This window comes from Cynocephalus volans, chromosome 17 (genome assembly GCF_027409185.1).
Source record: "Cynocephalus volans isolate mCynVol1 chromosome 17, mCynVol1.pri, whole genome shotgun sequence".
Classification (NCBI taxonomy): Eukaryota; Metazoa; Chordata; class Mammalia; order Dermoptera; family Cynocephalidae; genus Cynocephalus; species Cynocephalus volans.
The window spans coordinates 8,758,314-8,779,761 of record NC_084476.1 but is presented as its reverse complement, the minus strand read 5'-3'; the positions used below and the strand labels follow the sequence as shown (position 1 = coordinate 8,779,761).

At 50.6% G+C, this 21,448-nt stretch overlaps 3 protein-coding genes across 6 annotated transcripts in view; 2 read left to right on the top strand and 1 right to left on the bottom strand.

Moving 5' to 3' along the window:
* Nucleotides 1-2,206: 2,206 nt before the first annotated feature.
* On the top strand, nucleotides 2,207-14,741 carry PHYHD1 (phytanoyl-CoA dioxygenase domain containing 1). 3 transcript variants are annotated; one of them, XM_063082173.1, is made up of 12 exons: nucleotides 2,207-2,282; nucleotides 3,952-4,110; nucleotides 6,923-6,998; nucleotides 7,152-7,199; nucleotides 8,633-8,688; nucleotides 8,774-8,836; nucleotides 9,489-9,510; nucleotides 10,996-11,124; nucleotides 11,227-11,343; nucleotides 12,075-12,201; nucleotides 12,763-12,803; nucleotides 13,984-14,741. In XM_063082173.1, exons 1-12 carry the CDS (start codon nucleotides 2,250-2,252, stop codon nucleotides 14,103-14,105), a joined length of 993 nt encoding a protein of 330 aa, XP_062938243.1. In that variant the 5' UTR covers nucleotides 2,207-2,249; the 3' UTR covers nucleotides 14,106-14,741. The 3 variants fall into 3 exon arrangements, with proteins under 3 accessions (XP_062938243.1, XP_062938244.1, XP_062938245.1); XM_063082174.1 differs by lacking the exons at nucleotides 12,763-12,803; nucleotides 13,984-14,741 and adding an exon at nucleotides 12,309-12,727; XM_063082175.1 differs by lacking the exons at nucleotides 9,489-9,510; nucleotides 12,763-12,803; nucleotides 13,984-14,741 and adding an exon at nucleotides 12,309-12,727.
* A 329-nt stretch (nucleotides 14,742-15,070) lies between these two features.
* On the bottom strand, nucleotides 15,071-17,141 carry DOLK (dolichol kinase). The gene has a single exon (XM_063082400.1). It carries the CDS (start codon nucleotides 16,832-16,834, stop codon nucleotides 15,218-15,220), a length of 1,617 nt encoding a protein of 538 aa, XP_062938470.1. The 5' UTR covers nucleotides 16,835-17,141; the 3' UTR covers nucleotides 15,071-15,217.
* Nucleotides 17,142-17,217: 76 nt separating this feature from the next.
* NUP188 (nucleoporin 188) overlaps nucleotides 17,218-21,448 on the top strand; it is a 52,032-nt gene continuing 47,801 nt past the window's right edge. For both annotated transcript variants that reach the window (XM_063082112.1, XM_063082111.1), the window contains exon 1: nucleotides 17,218-17,267. In XM_063082112.1, coding sequence (XP_062938182.1) covers nucleotides 17,236-17,267 — 32 coding nt within the window. In that variant the 5' untranslated portion in view covers nucleotides 17,218-17,235. The remainder of the gene's footprint in view (nucleotides 17,268-21,448) is intronic.

The window sequence follows — 21,448 nt, the reverse complement described above, 5'->3', positions numbered from 1 at the left end:
AAGGAAGAAAGGCCATTATGTCTAACTTTGGCCTTAGTGATGAGGCCAGAGTTGCGGATTGGACACCCCCTCTTGAACAAGCCAGAATCTGTCCTTCCTTCCTGCATGGGGACTCTGACCCCTCCACGTGACCTCAGGCCTGAGCCAAGACTCCCTCCCCTCCCTCTCTGTCTCCATCGTGGGCTTTCTGACAGGGAGGCTGAGCATCTGGGCTGTGACCCCCTCTAAGACCCTCTGGTGTCTCCACAGTGGATGTCCCCTCCTGTCTGGTCTGGTACCCTCCCCACCAACCTCCACACCCCACCCCACTCTCACCCCTACCCCGGACTTAGGGCCACCCAACGCCTGGAGCAGGAGAGTTCAATCTGGAGCTGGTTAGCTTTTAGAAAAAACAATGGAAACACCGCCCACCCACTTCCCAAAGCTGAGCAGAACGAAGGAACAGTGGGAAATCCAGCTCTCCCATCCTCCCACCCCCAGGACTCTCCACTCTGCCTAAGACCACAGTGGTGATCTTTTCTCTGATCATAACACCAATCTGGAAAACTTGGGGAAGCTCAAAAAATAAAAATAAACAAACAATATTCCACACAGAACAGCCCTGGCTAACATTGAGCGAACAACTACCAGTTAGTAGCCACTTACTAAGGGCCAGGCCCTGTGCCACGCTCATTATCAGCAGTGAAGCATTCATCTTATTTACTGCTCACTGGGGCTCCTTCTGTTATCCCAAATTACAGATGGGGAAAGTAAGGCCCGAAGGTCTGGAGCCTCCACTACAAGCCTGTGGTGGGGTGTCCCAGGGGAGTTGCTGGCTCAGCACGAGGGGACCTCCCTGCGTTCCTGGCACACAGTAGGTGTATTTGTTGGGGTAGGACAGCTGGGCATATGTCCCGGTTCTGTCTTCACCTGCCCCCCTCGCCCAGACTAACCCCTCTGAACCTCTTCTCCCACCAGCCCCAGTCTGGGCTCCTCCACCCCCAGGCCCTCTAGAAGCCTGGACAAAGCAGGAACTCCCAGTGCGGTGGCCTAGAAAACGTCTTGACTTGGGGCCAAGGCTCTAGAGGCTGAGCAGCGTCCCTGTGCTCACTACCGAGACACTCTGTCCTTTCACCATTCAAAAAGCATTTCGGGGAAGGCCAGAGAGTGGCCCTGTCAGCTGTAGCAGGACAGGCTCAGAAGGGTGGTGTGCAGATGCTGTTCTGACCGCTGGACTCCACTGGGCCAGCCTGACTTGAGAGGTCTCAGGCCTGGGGGAGGGGAAAAGGAATCAGCTCTCTGTCTCTCTCCCTCATCTGATGACCCAGCCCCTTCCTCTTTCAAAGATATCCCTTAATCTCATCTGCAGGTCAATCAGTTACTTCCCTTCTATAATCCTCCCAGGACCCAGAGGGTTTCAGGAGATAGAGCTGGGAGGGTCCCAGACAATCCTCCCAGGACCTCTTCACCTTTGGGATGCACAGCCTCTTAGGGCCAGTGCTGAAATGCATGTCCCCCAGCCCCACCCTGCATCTCACCCAATCCAGATATTGATGCCTGTGCTTTGGGGGACTTTATCTTCACTTGAGGCCCAAAGAGGGGCAGACATTCATCAGACTCACAGCTAGTGGTGGCACCTGGACTGGGACTCAGGTGTCCTCCTGCCAGGCCAGCTTCTTTGCCTCACACTCACAGAGCTCAGCTTCTGGGCACCTGGTAAGCAGCAGCCAGGAGTAGTTTCTAGAAAGAAACCCAGAGAGAGCTTTAAAAGCCATGAAGGTGGGCCCGCCCGTGGCTCACTTGGGAGAGTGTGGTGCTGATAACACCAAGGCCATGGGTTCAGATCCCATATAGGGATGGCCGGTTAGTTCACTGGGTGAGCATGGTGCTGACAACACCAAGCCAAGGGTTAAGATCCCCTTACTGGTCATCTTTAAAAAAAAAAAAAAAAAGGAAAAAGAAAAAAAAAAACACGAAGGAGATGGGAAAGGTCAAATCCTGGATTAGCCGGGGGTGGGGGGTGGGGGGTGGGGGGGTGGGGGGGGGTGCGGTAGGTGCGGGGCTGGGGTCCAGTTGGAGGGGGCTCAGCCTGGAGGGCACGGGCTGGTCTGTGCACGTTTGGGAGAGGAGGGCTGGGTAGTGGCAATGGGTTTCCTCTGGGTAGGCAAGGGTTAAGTCTTTCTGGTCCTCCCAGATGACTCCTCCCTCCTGAACTTCCTCTTCTCCTGCTTCGGACGTACCAGTCAGAGACAAGTTCCCTGGTTGTCCCCATGGCTTGTCTAAGCCTTTCGCAGCTCCAGAAGGTAGGGACCCGCAGGGTAGGGGCTGGGAGGGTCAGGTAAAAGTGGGGGAGCCCACTTAATCTCCAGTAGTCCCCAGGAAGTCAACCCACCCCCCGCCATTTTACAAAAGAGGAAACTGACCACCAAAAGGGTGGGTTTCCAATCATAACCTCTAACTTCTGCACGTACACAGCCTGGGGTACACAGGACCTGTGATGGGGTGGGAATGTGTGTATGACTCAAACCAGAATAAAACATTGGGATCCTCTCGCGAGCAGGGGGCGGGGGCATGGACAGGGGCGGGGCCAGGGGAGGTTGTCCTCCCAGGGTCATGTGTCCTTCCAAATAGGAAAGGCTAACGCTAACACAAGGGGATTAGAGGCACACAGAGTTTTAAAAAAAATGAAATCACCCATAAATTCCTATGCAAGACTGTTAATATTTTGATATACAGCCCTCTAGCCTGTTTCAACAGCAGCTATCACCATCACTTATCACCCTCACCACGTGTTCTCTAAAGGAGGCACCACTGCTACTCCATTTGATAGTCTTGAGGGGCACAGAGAGGAAACCACTTGCCCAAGTTCTTACAGCAGTCAGATACTCACTTGTATCCAGCTTTTTTCGTTGCTGTTTTTTGGTGGCTGGCCGATACTGGGATCCAAACCTTGGTGTTATAAGGCTGCACTATAACCAACAGAGCTAATCGAACAACTCGTAACCACCTTTTAAAAATTTTTCTTTTTTGGTGGATGGCAGGTATGGGGATCCAAACCCTTGACCTCAGTGTTATAACACCGAGTGAGCTAACTCATCAGCCTGTGAGCATTTAGATTATTCCCTATTTATTGCTCTCACTAAGCATACATCTTTGCTCCCCTATATGCTAATCTCAGAAGAAGACTTCCTAGCAGTGTGTTTACTGGATCAAGAGTATGCAGTTTGCTGTGGATGGCCCAATTCCCAAGGAGGCAGTTCTCAGCTTGATACCGATGTGATTCTTTCTAACGTGCAGAGCTGCCCAGAGACAGAAGGGCCCATAGTCAGTGGTCATGAATGTTCCAACATCCAGTGTGTGGAAGCCAGAACTGGGAATAGGGGGGTCAGTAATTAGAAATCAGACACTTAACGGTGTTTCAAGAGGTGACTTCCCATGTCCTTGTTAAGGCCTAAGCCCCTTCTCCTTCCCACCGGGTTCACATTAGATGCTTCTGCCTTTAGTGCTTGCAGCCCACCCTGTTTCTCCTTGCCCTCAGCTCAATTTGTGATTGTATGTTTAGCTGTGTGAAGGTTTGTGTAATGTCGATCTCCTTCACTGGACTGTAAGTTCCGTAGGGGTAGGCATCATGGCCCGTTTGTTCATTACTATATCTCCAGCTCCTAAAACCATGCCATATACACAGTAGATGCTCAATCACTATTAACTGAATAAATGAATGAGGTTGTATTTCCATGTGGCTCAAGCCTATGGGGCAGGGACAACCTCCCCATCCCCTGCCTCCTTCCTTCATTCGAGCAGCCAATACTGATTGCTCTCATTGGATGTCAGACACACACCATGCCCCGTGTTGGGGTGCGGGCAGCACTCGGTCTCATCTTTACACAGCTGCTGGTTTGGGGGAGGGGTCAAATATTGTCATATAGAACATTTGAAGGCAGGGGGAAGCGTGTGTCTCATTCTTGCCTGTAGTTCAAGGAGGACGGGTTCCTGGTGCTGGAAGGATTCTTGTCTGCAGACGAGTGTGTGGCCATGCAGCAGAGGATTGGCGAGATAGTGGCCAAGATGGATGTCCCTCTCCACTGCCTCACGGAATTTTCCACCGATGAAGAGGAGCAGCTTCGAGCCCAAGTGGGTGCATGGGGCAGATGAGGGTGGGATCTGGTCTTTGATGGAGGCTCAGTCTCCTGGCAGAGCAGCAGCCTGGAAGGGAGGGGCCCAAGGCACACTGGCTTGTTCTGATAATGGATCAGGCCCTGAGCCTCCCACGTGCCAAGTGCCATGCTAAGCACCTTACGTGCATCTTTCCCTCACTCCTCACTGTGAATTTAAATTTATAAGGTTGGCATTATTGACCCCATTTGACAGATGGGGAAAATGAGGCTCAGATCACTTGCTCCAAAATACACAGGTAGTAATTGATAGAGAGTCAGGATTTGAACCCAGCTCTGTCTGATACCAAGTCTGTGCTGTTCACTGCTCTGCTGTACTTCCCCAGTAGTTCTCCTGCCACAAAGGGCATCTTTGTGGCCAGCAACCCAGAATGAGCCCAGTGGTTCTGATGGGCTTACCCGTGTAAGTCTTACCTTCCAAAGAGGCGAGGAACTCTGTTTCCTCCCAGTGACCTAATAGGTCCCATAATAGGACTCAGTACAGTTTGAAACGGATACATTGAGACTCGGGGGATCCCCACGCGGTTCTCTTGTAGTCTGAATTTGAGTCCAGGCACGCTTGTGGGGCTTGCTCACACCCACACCGAGGAGCTCCTCCCATCTGGTGGGCATAAAGGGAATTACATCAGCCAGAAGCCTTGCATCCCAGGGAACAGAGGGAATGGGTCTTGGAAGGAAAAAGGGTTGTGGATGACAAGTTTCCTCCACATAGCTGGGCTCATGTGCTGCATGCCTACCTTCCAGGTGAAGAAAGCAGAGACAGGGGTCCTGCAGCCAGACACAGTCAAGTCAGATCATGCAAGGGCTCTGAGGAGTGAGGGGCTGACTTTTGTGCTCTTCGAGCTGCCTTCTGAGTATGCTCCAGAGACCAGTGGGTTGCAGGGGTGGGAAGGATGCAAGAATAAAGCGTATGTATCTTGGTTTATAATGCATGCAGAGAAAAGAGCTTGGCAGAATGCCCAGAAGTCAGTAAAACCCTCAAATATTCACTACTGATATTGTGAAAAACTGTGAAATGGGCGTTTAGAAAAAAAAAAAAAGATTGGTGAGTATCCTGCCTTGCTCTCCTTTACAGGTTACCTCCACCTTTTATTGTCTTTGAGTTATTTTACAACCCTGTAAGTTGTATAAAACTGATGATGATGCACACGATACTCATCCATAGAAATGGATATGAACGGGTGTGGTAGAATGCAATTATTGCCTCATGGATAAACCACTTTGGCATCGATTAGTAAATCCACTTTAGCATTCCTTATTGTCTATATACGTGTGGTTCTTGGAATTCTCCTTTGAACATCTTACTGGTTCCCTCGTGAATTAATGAGTTAAGTAAACTCTCTGACACCTGTTCAGCATCATTATCTTTAATATTATCAACCGTGCTTCCTTGACTTGCTTCCCTCAGCCTCATCCTGGTGCAGAACTGCTAAAAATGTTGAGGACAACTTTTAGTTTTCAGTGGGAATGACTTTGAAAGGGCAAGTCATCGAGTTGAGCCACATAGGGTGTCTCAGATCAGAGCCTTGCATGAGGGAGTGGTGGGGCGGTGGCCACCTGGGGAATCCAGGTATGGGTGTCAGTGCCGCTTGTAACAGTTCTGTCACATGCAGAAAGGTAGGCACAGTCTGCATTTGTAAAATGAAAGGGTTGGACGATATCCTTTTTTTTTTTTTTGGACAATATCCTTGCATCCCCCTGGGGAGGGAGATCTATATGATGGCAGTCAAGTGTAGCTAAAACCACAGGGAAAAACAGGATGCATCTTCCTGGAGTATTGTTTTCATATGTTTCTAAGAAATGTATATGATATTATAGTTAACGAGGAGTGGTTATGAAGAAAACAGAAAAAGATTAGCAATGGCTTATATTTATTGAGCATTTAGCTATGCCTTGCTGAGTGTTTTACAAGAGTACTTCGAAAAGTACTTGAAAACATTTGTTTTTTGTTTTATTTTTTGTTTGGTATCTGGCCAGTACAGGGATGGAATCCTGGACCTTGGTGTTATCAGCACCACACTCTAATCAACTGAGCTCACCAGCCAGCCCTGTACTGTATTTCAATTCTATTTTCCACAAACTTTTGGAAGTACCCTCATGTATGTAGCAGTAGAAGCAGTACTACTACTAATAATAATAGCAAATACTCACATGGTACTTAGCACATTCCAAGGACTGTTCTTGTGCTTTATAAGTACCAACTAGTAATCCTTACAACACCCTCTGAGATAGGTACCATTAATAGCATCTATATTTTATGAAAAAACTAAGCCCAGCGATGTCAGTAATGTGGTCATGGTCACACAGACAGTCAGTGGCAGAGCTGGGATTTGAAATCAAGTATTCTAACTCTGCAGTCTGTGCCCACAACTGCTATAAGATTCAGCCTCTGGCTGAAGCCTCCAGCAATTGGGGAGGTCAGTTCTAATATTATTCTGCTTTTACAGATGAGGAAATCAAAGCTTTGAGAGGTGAGATGAGGGGCTCAAGGCTAGCTGGGAACCAGGCCTGTTTAACTCTTGCATCTGTGTTCTGAGTCACAACATTAAGAGGTTTCCAAGAAATTCTATGTTTGTAACTTCGGGCTGTGCTTCCAGGCACATGGATTTCATTGTCTGTGCCTCAGTGGACATGTTTGTGAAAGCCCCTTGTGGAGGGGGGGGTCTGTCATCCTGATGGGTGGAGAGCATCCAAATCCTCTCCTCTCTTTGCCAGGCCCAGCTCTGCCCCCGGGGTGCTCTCTCAGTCTCTTCAATGTTCCCTTTCCACAGTGCATCTCAGACTATTTCTTGAACAGCGGTGACAAAATTCGATTCTTCTTTGAGAAAGGCGTTTTTGATAAAAAAGGTTTGGAGCTGGGGACCTAGAGGTGGGGAGGGGGGGACCCTGAAGGGGCTGGACTTGGGTATCTGCCCCCCAGGGCTAGAAAGGTGCCGAGGCCCGCTGCCTCTGGGAGTCTGGCTCCGGTTCTTCTGCCTTTACCTGTTCTCTGTGCCACAGGAAATTTCCTGGTCCCTCCAGAGAAATCCATCAACAAAATTGGCCACGGTGAGCAGGGGCCCGGGAGTGTGGCAAAGAAAATGGGGAAACTGAGGCCTGAAGAGTTTAGGACCCTAAATCAGAGCCCATAGTAAGGTAGTGTTCAGGCAAATGGCATTGCTGGCTGCTGGCTCCCCCTCTGGCCTTGGTCTTCTGCATCTTATGAGCTGATCATATGACGCTGCCACCACAGCACTGGTAAGCGGGTCCACTTGAGTCCCACTGAACAGATGGGCACGTGCACTCTCCTCCAATCTCTACTGCCTGGCCCCAGGCACTGGGAGGATCCTGGGTATACCTGCTTCCTGGAGTCTCTTTAATGGGCACCTTACATATTGATGAGATTCCTATCCTGAGACCCCAAAACCAACTAAGGAAAATGTCCCCCCCCCCGTTTTTTTTCAGGATCATACATTACAATTTATTTTTGCAGACTTCTTATTTTTTTTATATTTTTATTTTTTAAAAGATGACCGGTTAGGGGATCTTAACCCTTGGCTTGGTGTTGTCAGCACCACGCTCAGCCAGTGAGCTAACCGGCCATCCCTATATAGGATCCGAACCCGTGGCCTTGTTTTTATCAGCACCGCACTCTCCTGAGTGAGCCACGGGCCGGCCCAGACTTATTTTTTTAAACTTGAAGTTATATCATGGTAGCTTTGTAAACAAGTTGTGAAAAAATACACATAAAATTTGCTATTGTAACCATTTTAAAATATACAATTCAGTGGCATTAAGGACTTTCAGGGGGCTGGCCAGTTCGTTCCATTGGTTAGAGTGAGGTGTTATAACACCAAGGTCAAAGGTTCAGATCCCTGTACTGGCCAGCATGCCTCCCCCAGAAAAGGATATTTAACCCTACCATTTGTTTTTCTATTGTTGTTATTTTAAAAACTTTTTTTCTTTTAAAAAATTTTTTGTAACCCTCAAGTTCTATAGTAACAATAATAATAGCCAATAATGATAACGAGTGGCTATCCATGCCTGGCCAGGGCGATCGCTGCTCATTCGTTAGCCTATCCAGTCCTATAACAGCCCTGGGAGGAAGGGCTGGTCTTCTAATCCCCATTTTACAGAGGGAGAAACTGAGGCTTACAGGAGAGGAATGGTTTCCCAAGGTCACACAGAGTAAGTGGTAGTACCAAGGTTGCTACTGAGTGCTGGGCCCCTTGGAGCCCTTTGTCCTTTGTGCAAAGTGGGGAGTCAGGGCTGGAGCAAGCTCCCCAGATGGCCAGAAGGTCAAAAATAAGGTCACAGGTGGGATGGGGCCTGGGGTGGGGTGAAGGCATCTGGGGGCCCATTTCTCGGTTATAAACAAGCAGAGAGCTTAACACACACAAAATAAGTGAGAATGTCAAAGTGAGGCATGAGTCTGGGTGGCAAGGTGTGGGAGGGATGCATGGGTGCTGGGACTGGCCCATTAGTCCATCTCTGTCCTGCAGCTCTGCATGCCCATGACCCTGTCTTCAAGAGTGTCACACACTCCCCCAAGGTGCAGGTGAGCAGAGGTGGGGGCGAGGGCTAGAGGGGTGGGTCAGATATGTGTGGACAGACCGGCAGCACGACCTCTGTCCCCCCTCTAGGCCTTGGTCAAAAGTTTGGGCCTTCAGATGCCCGTGGTGGTGCAGAGCATGTACATCTTTAAGGTGAGATCGCCGTCCTCCCCAGGCCTCAGTTCACCCTCTGTAACATTGGCAGGCTGCTCAGACCAAGCCACTCCCTACAATGGGCCAACAGTTGCTAAAATCATTATTGTTAAGTTGGTGGGAGAAAATGTAAAATTGGTCTCCTCTGGCTAAGGCGCCTGGCACTTAGTTGGTGTTCAGTTAAAAGCTGGTGGTGGAAGGGAAGCAGATCCCTGGGACTCGCTCCTCCCTTCTTTGGCTATTGAAAGGCTCTGCTCCCAGCTTTCAAGGCCCAGCTCAGTGCCACCTCCTCTAAGAATCCTTCCAAATCCCCTGTGGAAATAGCGACCCACCTCTGATTCTGGAACCAAAAGGCTCAACTGCTGGCCTGTCCTAGCCTCTCCTTCCACCCCTCACTTTGTTTGCTTTGCAATCTTGTGAGGCGTGTGTGTGCTGTCTTCTGCACAGACTGGGAGCTCCCTGTTGGGCAGGGTGGTTTTTTTTTTTGCATCCATCCTGGGCATGGCACACAGTAGGTGCTCAATAGCTGGGTGTTGACATGGAATCCTGGGAGGTAGATGCCAGTAGCCAGAGTGGCGTCCTGCAAGACAGCACAAGCCCTGCTGCTCCCTGCTCTCCTACATCCTCACCAGGCTCTTCCCCTCTCTTGCAGCAACCCCACATTGGCGGTGAAGGTGAGCTGAGAGCAGAATGGAGAGCTGGGACATCTGTAGTTGTCAGGTCTTTGGAGGGAGGGAAGGTGCTTGCTGTAATGTCTGTGGGCAGGGGCTGGGCTGGGGAGGAGGAGCCACCTTCCATTCTTTTCTAGAATAGTGGCTGGGGAGGAAGACCTTGAGCTGTTGGCACAGTGGTTCCTGAACCTGATAGCAGCTCCTAGCTGGTTATAAGTACAGATTCCTAGGCCCCATTCCCTGAGATCTGGAGCCAGTAGGTCTGCATGGGCCAGGGAATCTGTATTTGTTTTTGTTTTGTTTTTTTAAAGATGACTGGTAAGGGGATCTTAACCCTTGACTTGGCATTGTCAGCACCACGCTCTACCAAGTGAGCCATAGGCTGGCCCTGGGAATCTGTATTTTTAGTAAGGTCTTTGGAGGACTAATTCAGCATAGAATTTGATGATAGAGTTCCAAACCCCACCGAATGCACAGATACCCTTTACAGCCTCCTGGTGGCTGATTATCCACTTCTGCTCAAACACCTCCCGTGGCAGGGAGCTTACCACCTCACAGACAGCCCTGTCCTCCCTTGCAGGAGCCCAAATGTGCCTCCTCGTGACCACCTCCCTCCTCCACACCGTTCATTCCCCTGATGGGATGGCCATCCCTCCCTGAGCCTTCTCTGCCTGAGTCTAGCACCCCAGTTCCTTCAGCCATTCCTCTCCCAAATGCTTTGAAGCCCCCACTGTTAGGAAACACAGCAGCCCAGGAAGGAAGGCAGTGAGACCAGCACCTCCTTTACTTTGTTAGTGCAGACTGAGTTCTGGTGTTCAGTGGTTCTCCACCTGGCCGTGCACAGCATCACATGGGGAGGTTTTACAAGATATGGATGCTGGGCCGGCCCGTGGCTCACTCGGGAGAGTGCGGTGCTGATAACACCAAGGCCCCGGGTTCAGATCCCATATAGGGATGGCCGGTTCGCTCACTGGCTGAGCGTGGTGCTGACAACTCCAAGTCAAGGGTTAAGATCCCCTTACTGGTCATCTTTAAAAAAAAAAAAAAAACAAGATATGGATGCTGGTCATGATTATTCCTCCACTTCGCACCCAATTTCCCAATCTTATGCCACTGGGTGGACCCACTTGTGGCTGGAAGCTGCTCATCCCTGGTTAAGAATGGTGGCTTTAGTTTCCTGGCTGGAATGAAATAGCAGCTACATTTTAGCAAGCAATTATAATGTTTGGCCCTGTACTAAGCACTTTTCATACATCATCTTATGGAATCCTCCAGTAATCTTATGAAGTAGGTTATGGTTGGGGCCACTTTACAGTTTAGGAAGTTGAAGCTTTGACAGGTGAAATCTCTTGCCCAGAGTCCCTGGGCCAGGAAGTGGTGAGACTAACTGGAAGGCTCAGAGAGGACTAAGGAGTGGGAAACAAGGCCAAGGTGAGGTGGGACTGGGCAAAGGGGTGGGCTCCTCACCCCCAGGCGGGTCTGCCGCAGTCCTTCCTCACCAGGACGCCTCCTTCCTGTACACGGAACCCCTGGGCCAGCTACTGGGTTTGTGGATCGCGTTGGAGGACGCCACCCTGGAGAATGGCTGCCTCTGGTTCATCCCTGGCTCCCACACCAGTGAGAACCCCTGCCCCTCCCTGCCCGCCCGTACTCCCCCACTCTCTCTCCAGGGAGAGGGGCCTGGAGAAAAGAGGGTTAAAGGCTCCATCTTGCCTGCAGGTGGAGTGTCAAGAAGGTTCATCCGGGCTCCTTCTGGCTCAATGCCTGGCACCAGGTTCCTCGGGTCAGAGCCAGCCCGGGACAACAACCTCTTTGTGCCCACACCAGTGCGGAGAGGTAGAAGGGATGCGGAGGGCAGGGGGTCATGCCCATGGGTCTGTGTTTGCTTGACCATCCAGCATCCAAAAGGCTCCCCTAGGGGTCATCTGTGGGCTGTGAAGTCACAGAATGAGAGCAGGTGGGGCTGGACAGGCACTTGAGAGGCGGGAAGCAGTGTGATTGCCAACAAGTTCCCCTGGATCAGAATAGAATCGAGACTGTACTACGTAGGGGCTGTTGCTTTGCACAAGTGACTGACTCTCTCAGAGCCTCAGTTTCCCCGAATGTAAAGTGGGGAGGGCAGTGAGATGATGTATACAGGATGTTTACGTAGAACCTGCATGGTGCACAGGAAGTGCTCAACAAATGTTGGCTCTCGGTTCACTGCCTTCCTTATGGAAAAGGGAAAAGTGAGGTCCAACTCAGCATCATGGGCAGGGTCCCAAGTGACTGGCACAGTACAGAGGTCTTGTGCCTGATCCTGCAAACGCCACAGAAGGGGAGGCCCTACCTAAGGCTTGCCAAGGCCACAGGCCACAGCAGAGAGCCCTTGATCCCAGGACAGCCCATGTCTAAACAGCATGGCCTATGCTCCTGGAGCAGGTTGCAGGCACCTGAGCTTTCAGGGTGGAGATGGGGATGAGTGGGGAACACAAAACTGCTGGAGGGAGAAGGGCCAACGTCCCTTCCTGCTCTGGGAAGGGGTAAACGCGGGGCTGGTGTTCCAATCTGCTTGTGTCCCCACCCAGGCGCGCTGGTCCTCATCCATGGAGAAGTGGTGCATAAGAGCGAGCAGAACCTCTCCGACAGCTCACGCCATGTCTATACTTTCCACCTCATGGAGGCCTCTGGCACCGTTTGGAGCCCGGACAACTGGTAGGTGGCAGGGTGTGTATTTGTGCCCCAGACAGTCCTGTGAAGGGCGCTGGAGGCTGAGAGCAGTAATGCTGGCATGTCAAGGCCGTCTCCTCCATCCAATGCAGGCTGCAGCCGACAGCTGAGCTGCCCTTTCCTCCACTGTATACCTAAAGGCCCTCCCAGGGCTGGGGCCCTGACTCTTCCCAGGTGAAGTTGTGGGCTGCAAACACCAGTGCCTTACTGCCCTCCTGGCTGCAACAGGGAAGTTGCATCTCCCCTCCTGGACTTTCCTCTGCTGGTGTTTGTGCCCCTCAGCCCTGCAGACAGGCAGGCAAGAGGTGGAAGTGACAGGCAGCAGCCCGGGATGGGTGGGTGGCTTCCCCAAGATCTTTGTCTCTCTGCCTCCCCACTGGCCCAACACAAGCTCCCCCTTGAGGCAGCCTCTCAGCCATGAAAGGGTCCTGGCCACTTCTCACTCTTCTCTACTCTCATATGGAACTCTGATTATTACTGAGTAAGACACTGAATAAAAACAATTTCCAAACACAGCTTCTCAATTGACCCTTTTTTCCCAAGCAGCCTTGCTCTCCGGATGATAACCCTGCTGAAAATCATCCCAGGTACCCAGCATTCCCTGGCATGGTTTGCATGATTTTAACATTAAGTGACATTTGTGTGCCTCACTGAACCCTTATACAGAGTAGGTGCTCTAATCATCCTCATTTACAGATGAAGCAGCCGAGGCAAGGAAATGGTAAGGAGGGCCCATGTCCCTTCCTGCCCAAGTTACACAGCTGCTCAGTTGTTCAGGAGGGCAGCCTCAACCAGAGCCTGTGCTCCTAACCTCTGCACTATCCCGTGTTCTCTGCTTGGGGAGAGGAAAGAAGCCTAGGAATAGGAATCCAGAGTCCCAGGTTCTGGTCCTGGCTCTGTGACTATCTTGTTCTCTGGTCACAGGCCAGGTCCTTCTCTTTGGGCCTATTTCTTTTTTTTTTTTGTCCTTTTCGTGACCGGCACTCAGCCAGTGAGTGCACCGGCCATTCCTATATAGGATCCGAACCCGCGGCGGGAGCGTCGCCGCGCTCCCAGCGCTGCACTCTCCCGAGTGCGCCACGGGCTCGGCCCATGGGCCTATTTCCCCTCCTGTACAATAAGGTGGTCAGACTAGATCTCCAGAGCCCCTCCTGCTTAGGTATGCTTGGCAGGCACCCAGACCTTCTGGAACAACTACCAGATCCAAAGCCTTCTTGGCTGGGGTCTAGCCCAGAGGTTGCAAACTGGGGGATGCTGGCTGATTCCAGACTGCAGGTGTGTTTTGTCTGGGCCTCAGCATTAAAAAAAATTTTTTTTAATTGGGAGGTTTCACACAATCCAGGTTTCTAAGCTTCCTTGAATGAGTGGGCAATCGACAGCATTGAGCCTACACTCTAGCATTGTGATTACTCGTTGCAGGTGCCTCCCTAGAGGCCCAGTGCGGTCCCCTGTCCCCTGTCCTCATTCATTGAGTTATCTGCCTGGCTGTGGTAGCCATATGAGCTTGTGAACCTGATTTAGTCCATTCCCCCACTATATACATGGACAAACCAAAGCCCGGAGGATAGAGCCCTTCCCCAAGGCCAGGTGGGGAGCCAGTGGAGACAAAGCTGGTGCTCTTTCCCCAACATTTTGCCACCTCCTTTGGCTAGCAGTGGAACGGAGTCTGGGAGAAGGAGCGGGTTTGTTAAATCTCCATTGAGCCCTGAAGGAAGGCCTCAATGAAGGAATGAATGTGCCTGAGATGTCTTCCTCTGGTATTCCCAGGCAGAAGCTCCAGCTCCCTAGAGCCCCACTCCTGGTTTCTGGCCTTGGTGGGCCAAAGTTCTCACCTCTTCCTGCTAAGTTCCTACCTGCCAGGCTTGGTGAGCAAGAGGAAAATCTTCTAGCCTTGGAAATCCTGCTGTGCTCTCTTCTACTGACGGGAAATGTTCATCCATTCAGCGAGCGTCTACTGAGTTCCTGCTATGTGCCGGCTCTGTGCTAACCCTGGGGGATGTTTTGGGGAACCACACAGACCCAGAGCCTGCCCTGACATGCTCTACTAGAGCATGCCACCCCTAGCAGACCCATTTTGAACTCTCAGGAAACTCCCCAGCCCCTGTGGATCTGTCCTAGGCTCTGCCATGTAAAGAGACAAAGATGGTTTGGACAGGACTGGAAAGTGAAAGGTTCTCAGGAAGGACCCGCTGGCAAGGACCTGGTGCTATTCAGCCCATCCTTCTCTATCGGCACCCCTCAGCCAGGCAGCAGAGGCAGGTGTGGGGTTGGCTGAAACAGGACAACAGCCCAGGATCTGATTCTCTTCCCCAACCCTTCCACATGCCCAACTTCTCCTTCAAGCGAAGCCAGTAGAGTAAAGGTCACTCCGGTTTCTGAGTATAACCCATAAAACCCTTTGGCTCACCTGGCTCTTTGCTAAAATGAGGACTGGTTTTGGGTAACAATGACACTTTCCCTTATTGATTGCCCATCATGGATGAGCCAGGCTGGACACTTCACACACTCCATCTCACCAGATCCTCACAAAATCCTGTGAGGTGCAGGCTCTCATTATTCCCATCTTGCAGACTGAACTGAGGCTCAGACTGGTTAAGTGACTCACCCAAGGTCACATAGTTAAGAAGTTGTGCAGCCAAGGATTCTGATCAAATTAGTTTGACACCAGAACCTGAAGCATTAACCACTATGCTTTACTGTCCACTCCAGTACCCTCTGAGACTGCAAGGTGGGAGGAGATGGGCCTCTACGGCACACTCAAGTTCTTTGACTTGTCGTACTATTTCTTTAAGCCTTTTTTTTTTTTATATATATATATATATATATATAAAAAACTAAAAGCAGGAGAGCTTTGCTTTTTTTTAATTTTAAATCTGAATCAACTGAAAAATTAAATCTGCTTTTCACCTCTTGGTTTCTCATGCCCAAGTGGCTGGCTGTTGTGGGGACTGTTCATCCTCCCCATGTCCTTGTTAACTCCATCACTGCTGCTGCACAACAGCTAGGCCATAAGCAATATCAGGAGATAGAGAGGCAAAAGGAGATTGTCTATCTGTGTAGTGTACGCTTCTAGGAGGGACACAGTGCTGATGGACCCCAAAATCCAAGCATAACTGTAGTTTAGGTCCACTCCACTGTCAAAGATTAAGATCAGAGCTACAGATATGATCTGTGCAAATATAGACGTCATGGTCCCCTCGAAAGTCTTTTTGGTTCCAGGCCAATGGATTTCCCCCATGGTGCTGCCGAAGATGGAGGCCACAGTATCACCCACACCCACGGCCAGGACGCCAGCATAGGGCACTAGGGCCCTCGCTCCCCCCAGACTACCCTTCTGTGTGCAGGGTCTGGGGACCAGCCAAATGGGAAGAGACATGCCCAGGAGCAGGTAGATGTGTGTCAGGATGAGTGGTCCACTGTCTCGTTCATCCAGGAAGAGGGACAGGAGGCTCCGCAGAGTGTGACCCAGGGGCTTGATGCGGAAGTAGCGCACGTACTCTAGGAAAATGAAGACTGCCAAACATACAGTGGCGGCCACATAGAGCAATGGCCGGTCAAAGATGATACCTGGGATGTAGGTGGCTACCACAATGAAGTGGAAATACTTCCGGGCAATGGTAGGGGCCTGGTGCTTCTTGGATTCGGAGGATGACCGCTTGGCATTCTGGTACAGCACTACCAGGCAGGCCAAGGTGGCCAGCAGAGACCAATAGGCTAAGAGGTAGATGCGGGTGTCTGTCTGGAAGAGGAACTGAAGAAGCCAGATCAGGGGATTCCTGCGGATGAGCCGGTGCAGCCAGGGTAGGACCACGCCAAGGCCCAGCACGCAGCTCATGATGTGGAAGAAGATGGAGGAGGCCCAGGTGCCCGAGTCCATAAAGACAAAGAGGGTGCTGAAGAAGATGCCGACGAGCACCACCCCTACCACCACCACCAGCAGGAAGAAGTCCACTGGGTCCCCCTGGCTTTCCACCACAGTCAGAGAACGCTTGATCAGCTGGTTGAGGACGAAGCTAATGCCACCCAATACCAGCAGCGCCTCCCCCGGGGTGAAGCTGCGGGGCAGCAAATATAGCAGGATCATGTTGAGATAAACGAAGATCAGCAGGACTTCCAGGACTTCGATCACCTCACCCACGCTCAGCGAGTGCTTCATGATATAAATAATGACACCTCCAGCCAAACCTGAGATGACACAAGTGTTGGTGGGCACCGGGCGAGTGATACCCAGCGCCAACACTGATGAAAAGAGGGCCACTGCCATGCCAGTAGCTGCCACCACAATGCCAAAGCGCTCAAAGAATGGGTTCCCCGCAGCCTGGCAGCGCTCCTTCATGACTAGTCCAAGCAAAGGCATGACCATGGAGGCGGGCAGTAGGCCACTGTTTGCAGACACACGGAACTGGAAGACGGCGCTTCCCTGCTGTAGCAGCCGGTCCCACTTGTATTGGACGTAGAAGGCCTGCACTGCGAGGGCCACGGCGCACCACGAGTACCGGTCCCACACAGCTGCGTGGATACTCAACACTACGGCGAACACCACTGCTGCTTCCGCCAGCACCGACCCGCTCAGCGGAGCCCCGGGCCCCGGTGCCGGGGGAGGGCACTCTCGGGTCATGTCTCCAGACCTGGGGCTCCGGGGAAGCCGGGGTGACCAGGGACGCCTTGGACTCTGGCCCCCTCAGCCCCGCCAAGCAGAGGGAGGCAGCTTCCCCCACCCAGCAACCTTCTCTCCCTCAGTTCTCCAGCTGCGAGAAGCGAGCTCCACTGCGGGTCACTCTCTGCGACCTGGGAGCTGGCGCCCGGTCACACTCCACCGCCGCTGACCTAGGGCGTAGATGTCGTCACTCCTCCGCCTTCTTCACAGCCTCGGCTACCGCCGCCGCAGGTTCATTTCCTAGGGTTCCGCCATCTTGGCCCCGGCCCGCGCCGGTGTCACGTGACGGAGAGCCCCCCCATGTGGTCACGTGGGCCCGGCGACAAGGGGCGGGGCTAGAGCGCGCGCGCGCGCGCGCTAAGATGGCGGCTGGCGCCGGCGGGCCGTGTGTGAGGTGAGGAGCGGGCCGAGTCGGCGCGGTGGCTGTGAGGCGCGGGGTCAAAGCCGAGCGGAAGCGGGGCCGGAGCAGGGGTGGGGAGTTGGGGCGGGATGTGGCGGCGGTGGCGGGTCGACTCTGGCTGGGCGGATGGGCGCCGAGACACGAGGCGGTTACGGCCAAACGGTCCCCGCGCGCGGGATCTGAGGAGACTTCTCCAGGAGCGGGGCCGGATCCTCGCTCGTTCCCTCGGTGCTGGGCCTCCCGTCTCCCCATCCAGGCCCCTTTTCCTTCCTGCCCTCTCCCCCACCGGCGCGTCCCTTGGCGCCCCACCCGCGCTTCCTCGTCCGGCCTGACGCTCGCTCAAGGCGCGACGGGGAGCTTCGCGGTCGCCTGAAGGGCCCGGCCCCGCGTCCTTCCGCGGCAGGCTCCGTGTCCTGCCCCGGCGCCGGCGGGGTCTGGCCCGCTCCCCGTGAGCTCTCGTTGGGAATTGTGTTTCGTGTTGCGCCGGGCCTCCTGCCTGCAGCTTGTGCCCTCTTTCTTCGCGCGCCCGTTCGTTTTTTTCCTGCTTTGATGCCGTCAGCCGACATCCCACATCTTCCGGGAGGTTCCAGGCGCTCCGCTAGGCTTTAGATTAGAACAGAAAGACACCGTTCTCACCGAGCGCTCACGAGCGCCGGACGCTGGCGAAGCGCTTCACGGGCGTTATCCTCACAGCTCCGTGAGGCGCCTTCTAGTTCCCAAGTGACTCAGGAGCCCGACGCCCAGCTGGCCGAGTGATGAAGCGAGGACTCAGGCCCGCGCGTGCGACTCCAGAGCCATGGCTCCATCACCGCACCTCCACCGGCCGCGTTGCAGCCTGAAGAAGCGTCTTCATCCTCCCTCCTAGATAAGATCAGACATCCCCGTCACTTACCGTTCACTGTGCCAGCCATGTTTTCCCCACTTTTTTGTGTGTTGTTTACTTCTGTGTCCTCAACACCCAGAAGAGCATGTAAGAGACTCTCAGTAAATACTCATTACACATTGCGCGCCTTCTCTGATACCCCTTCCTTCACCTCTCAGCTGGAAATGAGAGTTTCTTCTTTGGAATCCAGTTTGGTTCCAGCCCTTATATCAGGCATGTAGCGTTGTGGTCACTGTGCCTTCCTTTTCTTAGGACTGTTTCATAGTCATTGTAGAGCCTCGGTAATTTTAGCTCCTGCAGGGTAAGGCGTGTTCTTTAATGAAAGAGACAAGCACTGGCTTTCCAGCATGCTTTGGTTACGCTAGGGGACCTACCACACTTATCCTTGAAGATGGAATTTCACTGACCCTAGGATTTCTAGGCCCTGCTTTGCTCACGGTCTGTATTTGTAGATCTTTGTTTTAGTTCTGGAAGGCGCATTCCAAATCGGTCGCGCTTAGCAGCAGTTTTGTGTTTGAAATGCCTAGAGGTCTGGACTAAGAGAAAACTTAAATTATGTTCCTGGTGCCTGCTGATTTCATATGACCTCAGACAGGTCACCTCATCATTTTGAACCTCTGTTTTCTCCAAATGTGAATCTTTTTCAGGGGAGAATTGAGGTGGTGTGAAGCATGTTCTTGTAGGAAAGTCATTGCGTATGTTAATATGAGTTGACACTAGTTACAAGAGCAATAATGCTCTTTAAATCACTCAGAAGTTTGGGAAGGTCACTCAGGGTTTGACAGAAAGTCAGTTTGGATATTGGCATTTTTGGGTATGTTGTGCTCTTCAGTTAATGTGTTTGTAGAAGTTTGAGTGGCAAAGGTGTGCTAAAAAAAAATAGAACTGCAGTTTGAGACACTTTGGCTGCTGAGCTTAAATCTCAGTTTACAGAAGAGAGGTATACCTCATCTGTCAATCAGGGCATCCATGGATAGTGGTTTCTTTTATTTATTATTTCCATGTGGAATATAACTGTGTTTCTCAAAAGAACGATCTCATCAGGGTAGCTTGGTTGTCTCAACTTTCTACCAAAAAAAGTACTCAATTGTAGAAACTGTTATCCCTAACCTCCCAGTAGCTTTCATGCAAAGATTTCCAACCAATGGGATTTCTCTAAGGAAGATAATTTCCAGTCTGCATTAACTCCATCTCTTTCAGAAATGCAGTTCCATGTTGTCTCCTAGAACATTGGACTGATTAATAAATTTTTTTCTTTTTTTGTAAAAGATGACTGGTAAGCGGATCTTAACCCTTGACTTGGTGTTGTCAGCCCTATGCTCTCCCAAGTGAGCTAACCAGCCATCCCTATATAGGGATCCGAACCCGCGGCCTTGGTGTTATCAGCACCACACTCTCCCAAGTGAGCCATGGTATGTCCCTAATAAGTTTTTTTCTTTGAGGCAAGTTATTTAATTTCTGTGCCCTAGTTTCCCCCCCAAATACTTAGCTCAAATTTATTTACTTATTGTGCAAATAAATGAGAGACATAACATAAATTTAGTTTCTTGAAAATAAATGAGGGTACTTCAAAAAGTTTGTGTAAAATTGGAATTGAAATATAACACCAATCTTTCATGAACTTTTTGAAGACCCCTCATATGTGGAAGATATTTCCCTGAGGGTTTAGATAGGACATCACAGTTCCAGCCATATCTATTGTGTCTTTTGAGAATCACCTGATTCAGGTCCCAATTTGAGGTGAAATCTTTCCCCTATCCCTGATCAGTTCCCAGTGATCTCTCTTCTCTGACTCTTTCTCTTCTGTATGGTTATATTCCTTCCTTATCTCTAATTGTTATATCATGCCATTTAGTATTTTCTTCCTTTTTATTGTTTGTGTAATGTGTGTTTAATATCCTTTGTCATTCACAACACTAAGCTTATGAGCATCATGAAGGTCTTAGATTTATTTGTATCCTCACTATTCCTACACCAATAAATGTGTAAGAATTCAGGAACCCATGACGTTTATTCCTACAAGGATTCCCTTCCTGATAAACTACCATTCTTTTTTTTTTTTTTTTTTTTTTTGTCTTTTTGTGACCGGCCGCACTGCGCTCAGCCAGTGAGCAGCGCACCAGCCATCCTTATATAGGATCCGAACCCGCGGGCGGGAGCACTGCTGCGCTCCCAGCGCCGCACTCTCCCAAGTGCGCCACGGGGTCGGCCCTAAACTACCATTCTTTTATTCTGCCTTCTCTAGGCACTTCTGCATATATTACTTGTTTTTTCTAAATTTTCTGTTTCAATTAGATTGCAGGTCTAAAAGGGACTCATCTCATTCTCCTTTGATATTTGTTCCTTCAGCATGTATTTTTTTGAGCCCCTCGCATGTGCCTGCCATTGTGTTAAGGGTATGGTCTGTTATTGTAAAACAGAAAGCTTCACTTCAGCCGATGTTATTGTTGCAGGATGAATTCTTGGGTGCAGCTTGAGCTAGTGTAATGTAATGCCAGGTAGTGTAATGTAAAGCTCTGGAGTCATGCAAACCCTGGCTCCATTATATATTATCTTTGTAACCTTAGGCAAGTTACTTAACCACTCTGAAACTTCAGTTTCCTGTTGAGATTACAGGGATAATAAATAACATAATAAATAATGGTCTCTGCCTCATAAGTAAGCTGTCAATATTCAGTAAGACAAAGTGTTAAACTGTGTCGCACAGTGCCTGACATAACTGCTCAATAAATGTTGGCTACTTTTATTATCAAAAATTCCTGCTAGATACGCAATGGAATACTACTCAGCTATTAAAAAAATGATATCCTATTATTTGCAGCAACGTGGTTACTGGAAACTATCATGTTAAGTAAGTCAGGCACAAAAAGACAAATACCAGGGCTGGCCCGTGGCTCACTTGGGAGAGTGTGGTGCTGATAACACCAAGTCCATCGGTTCGGATCCCTACATAGGGATGGCTGACAACAACAAGTCAAGGGTTAAGATCCACTTACCGGTCGTCTTTAAAAAAAAATAAAAAAAAAAAATATTGCATGATATCACTCATATGTGGAATCTAAAAAAAAGTAGAGAGTAGAATAATGGTTATGGGGGGAAGGGGAAGTGGTACACTAATGGGTACAAAACTATGCTGTCTACCCTAAGTGAGTCATTGTAAGTATATGCATGTATTGAAACAGTACACTGTACCCCACAAATATGTACAGATAAATGTTAAAATATTTAGAATAAAAAAACTCCTTTTCAAGAAATTTTGTTATTGATATCTCACAACAAAAAAGACCATAAC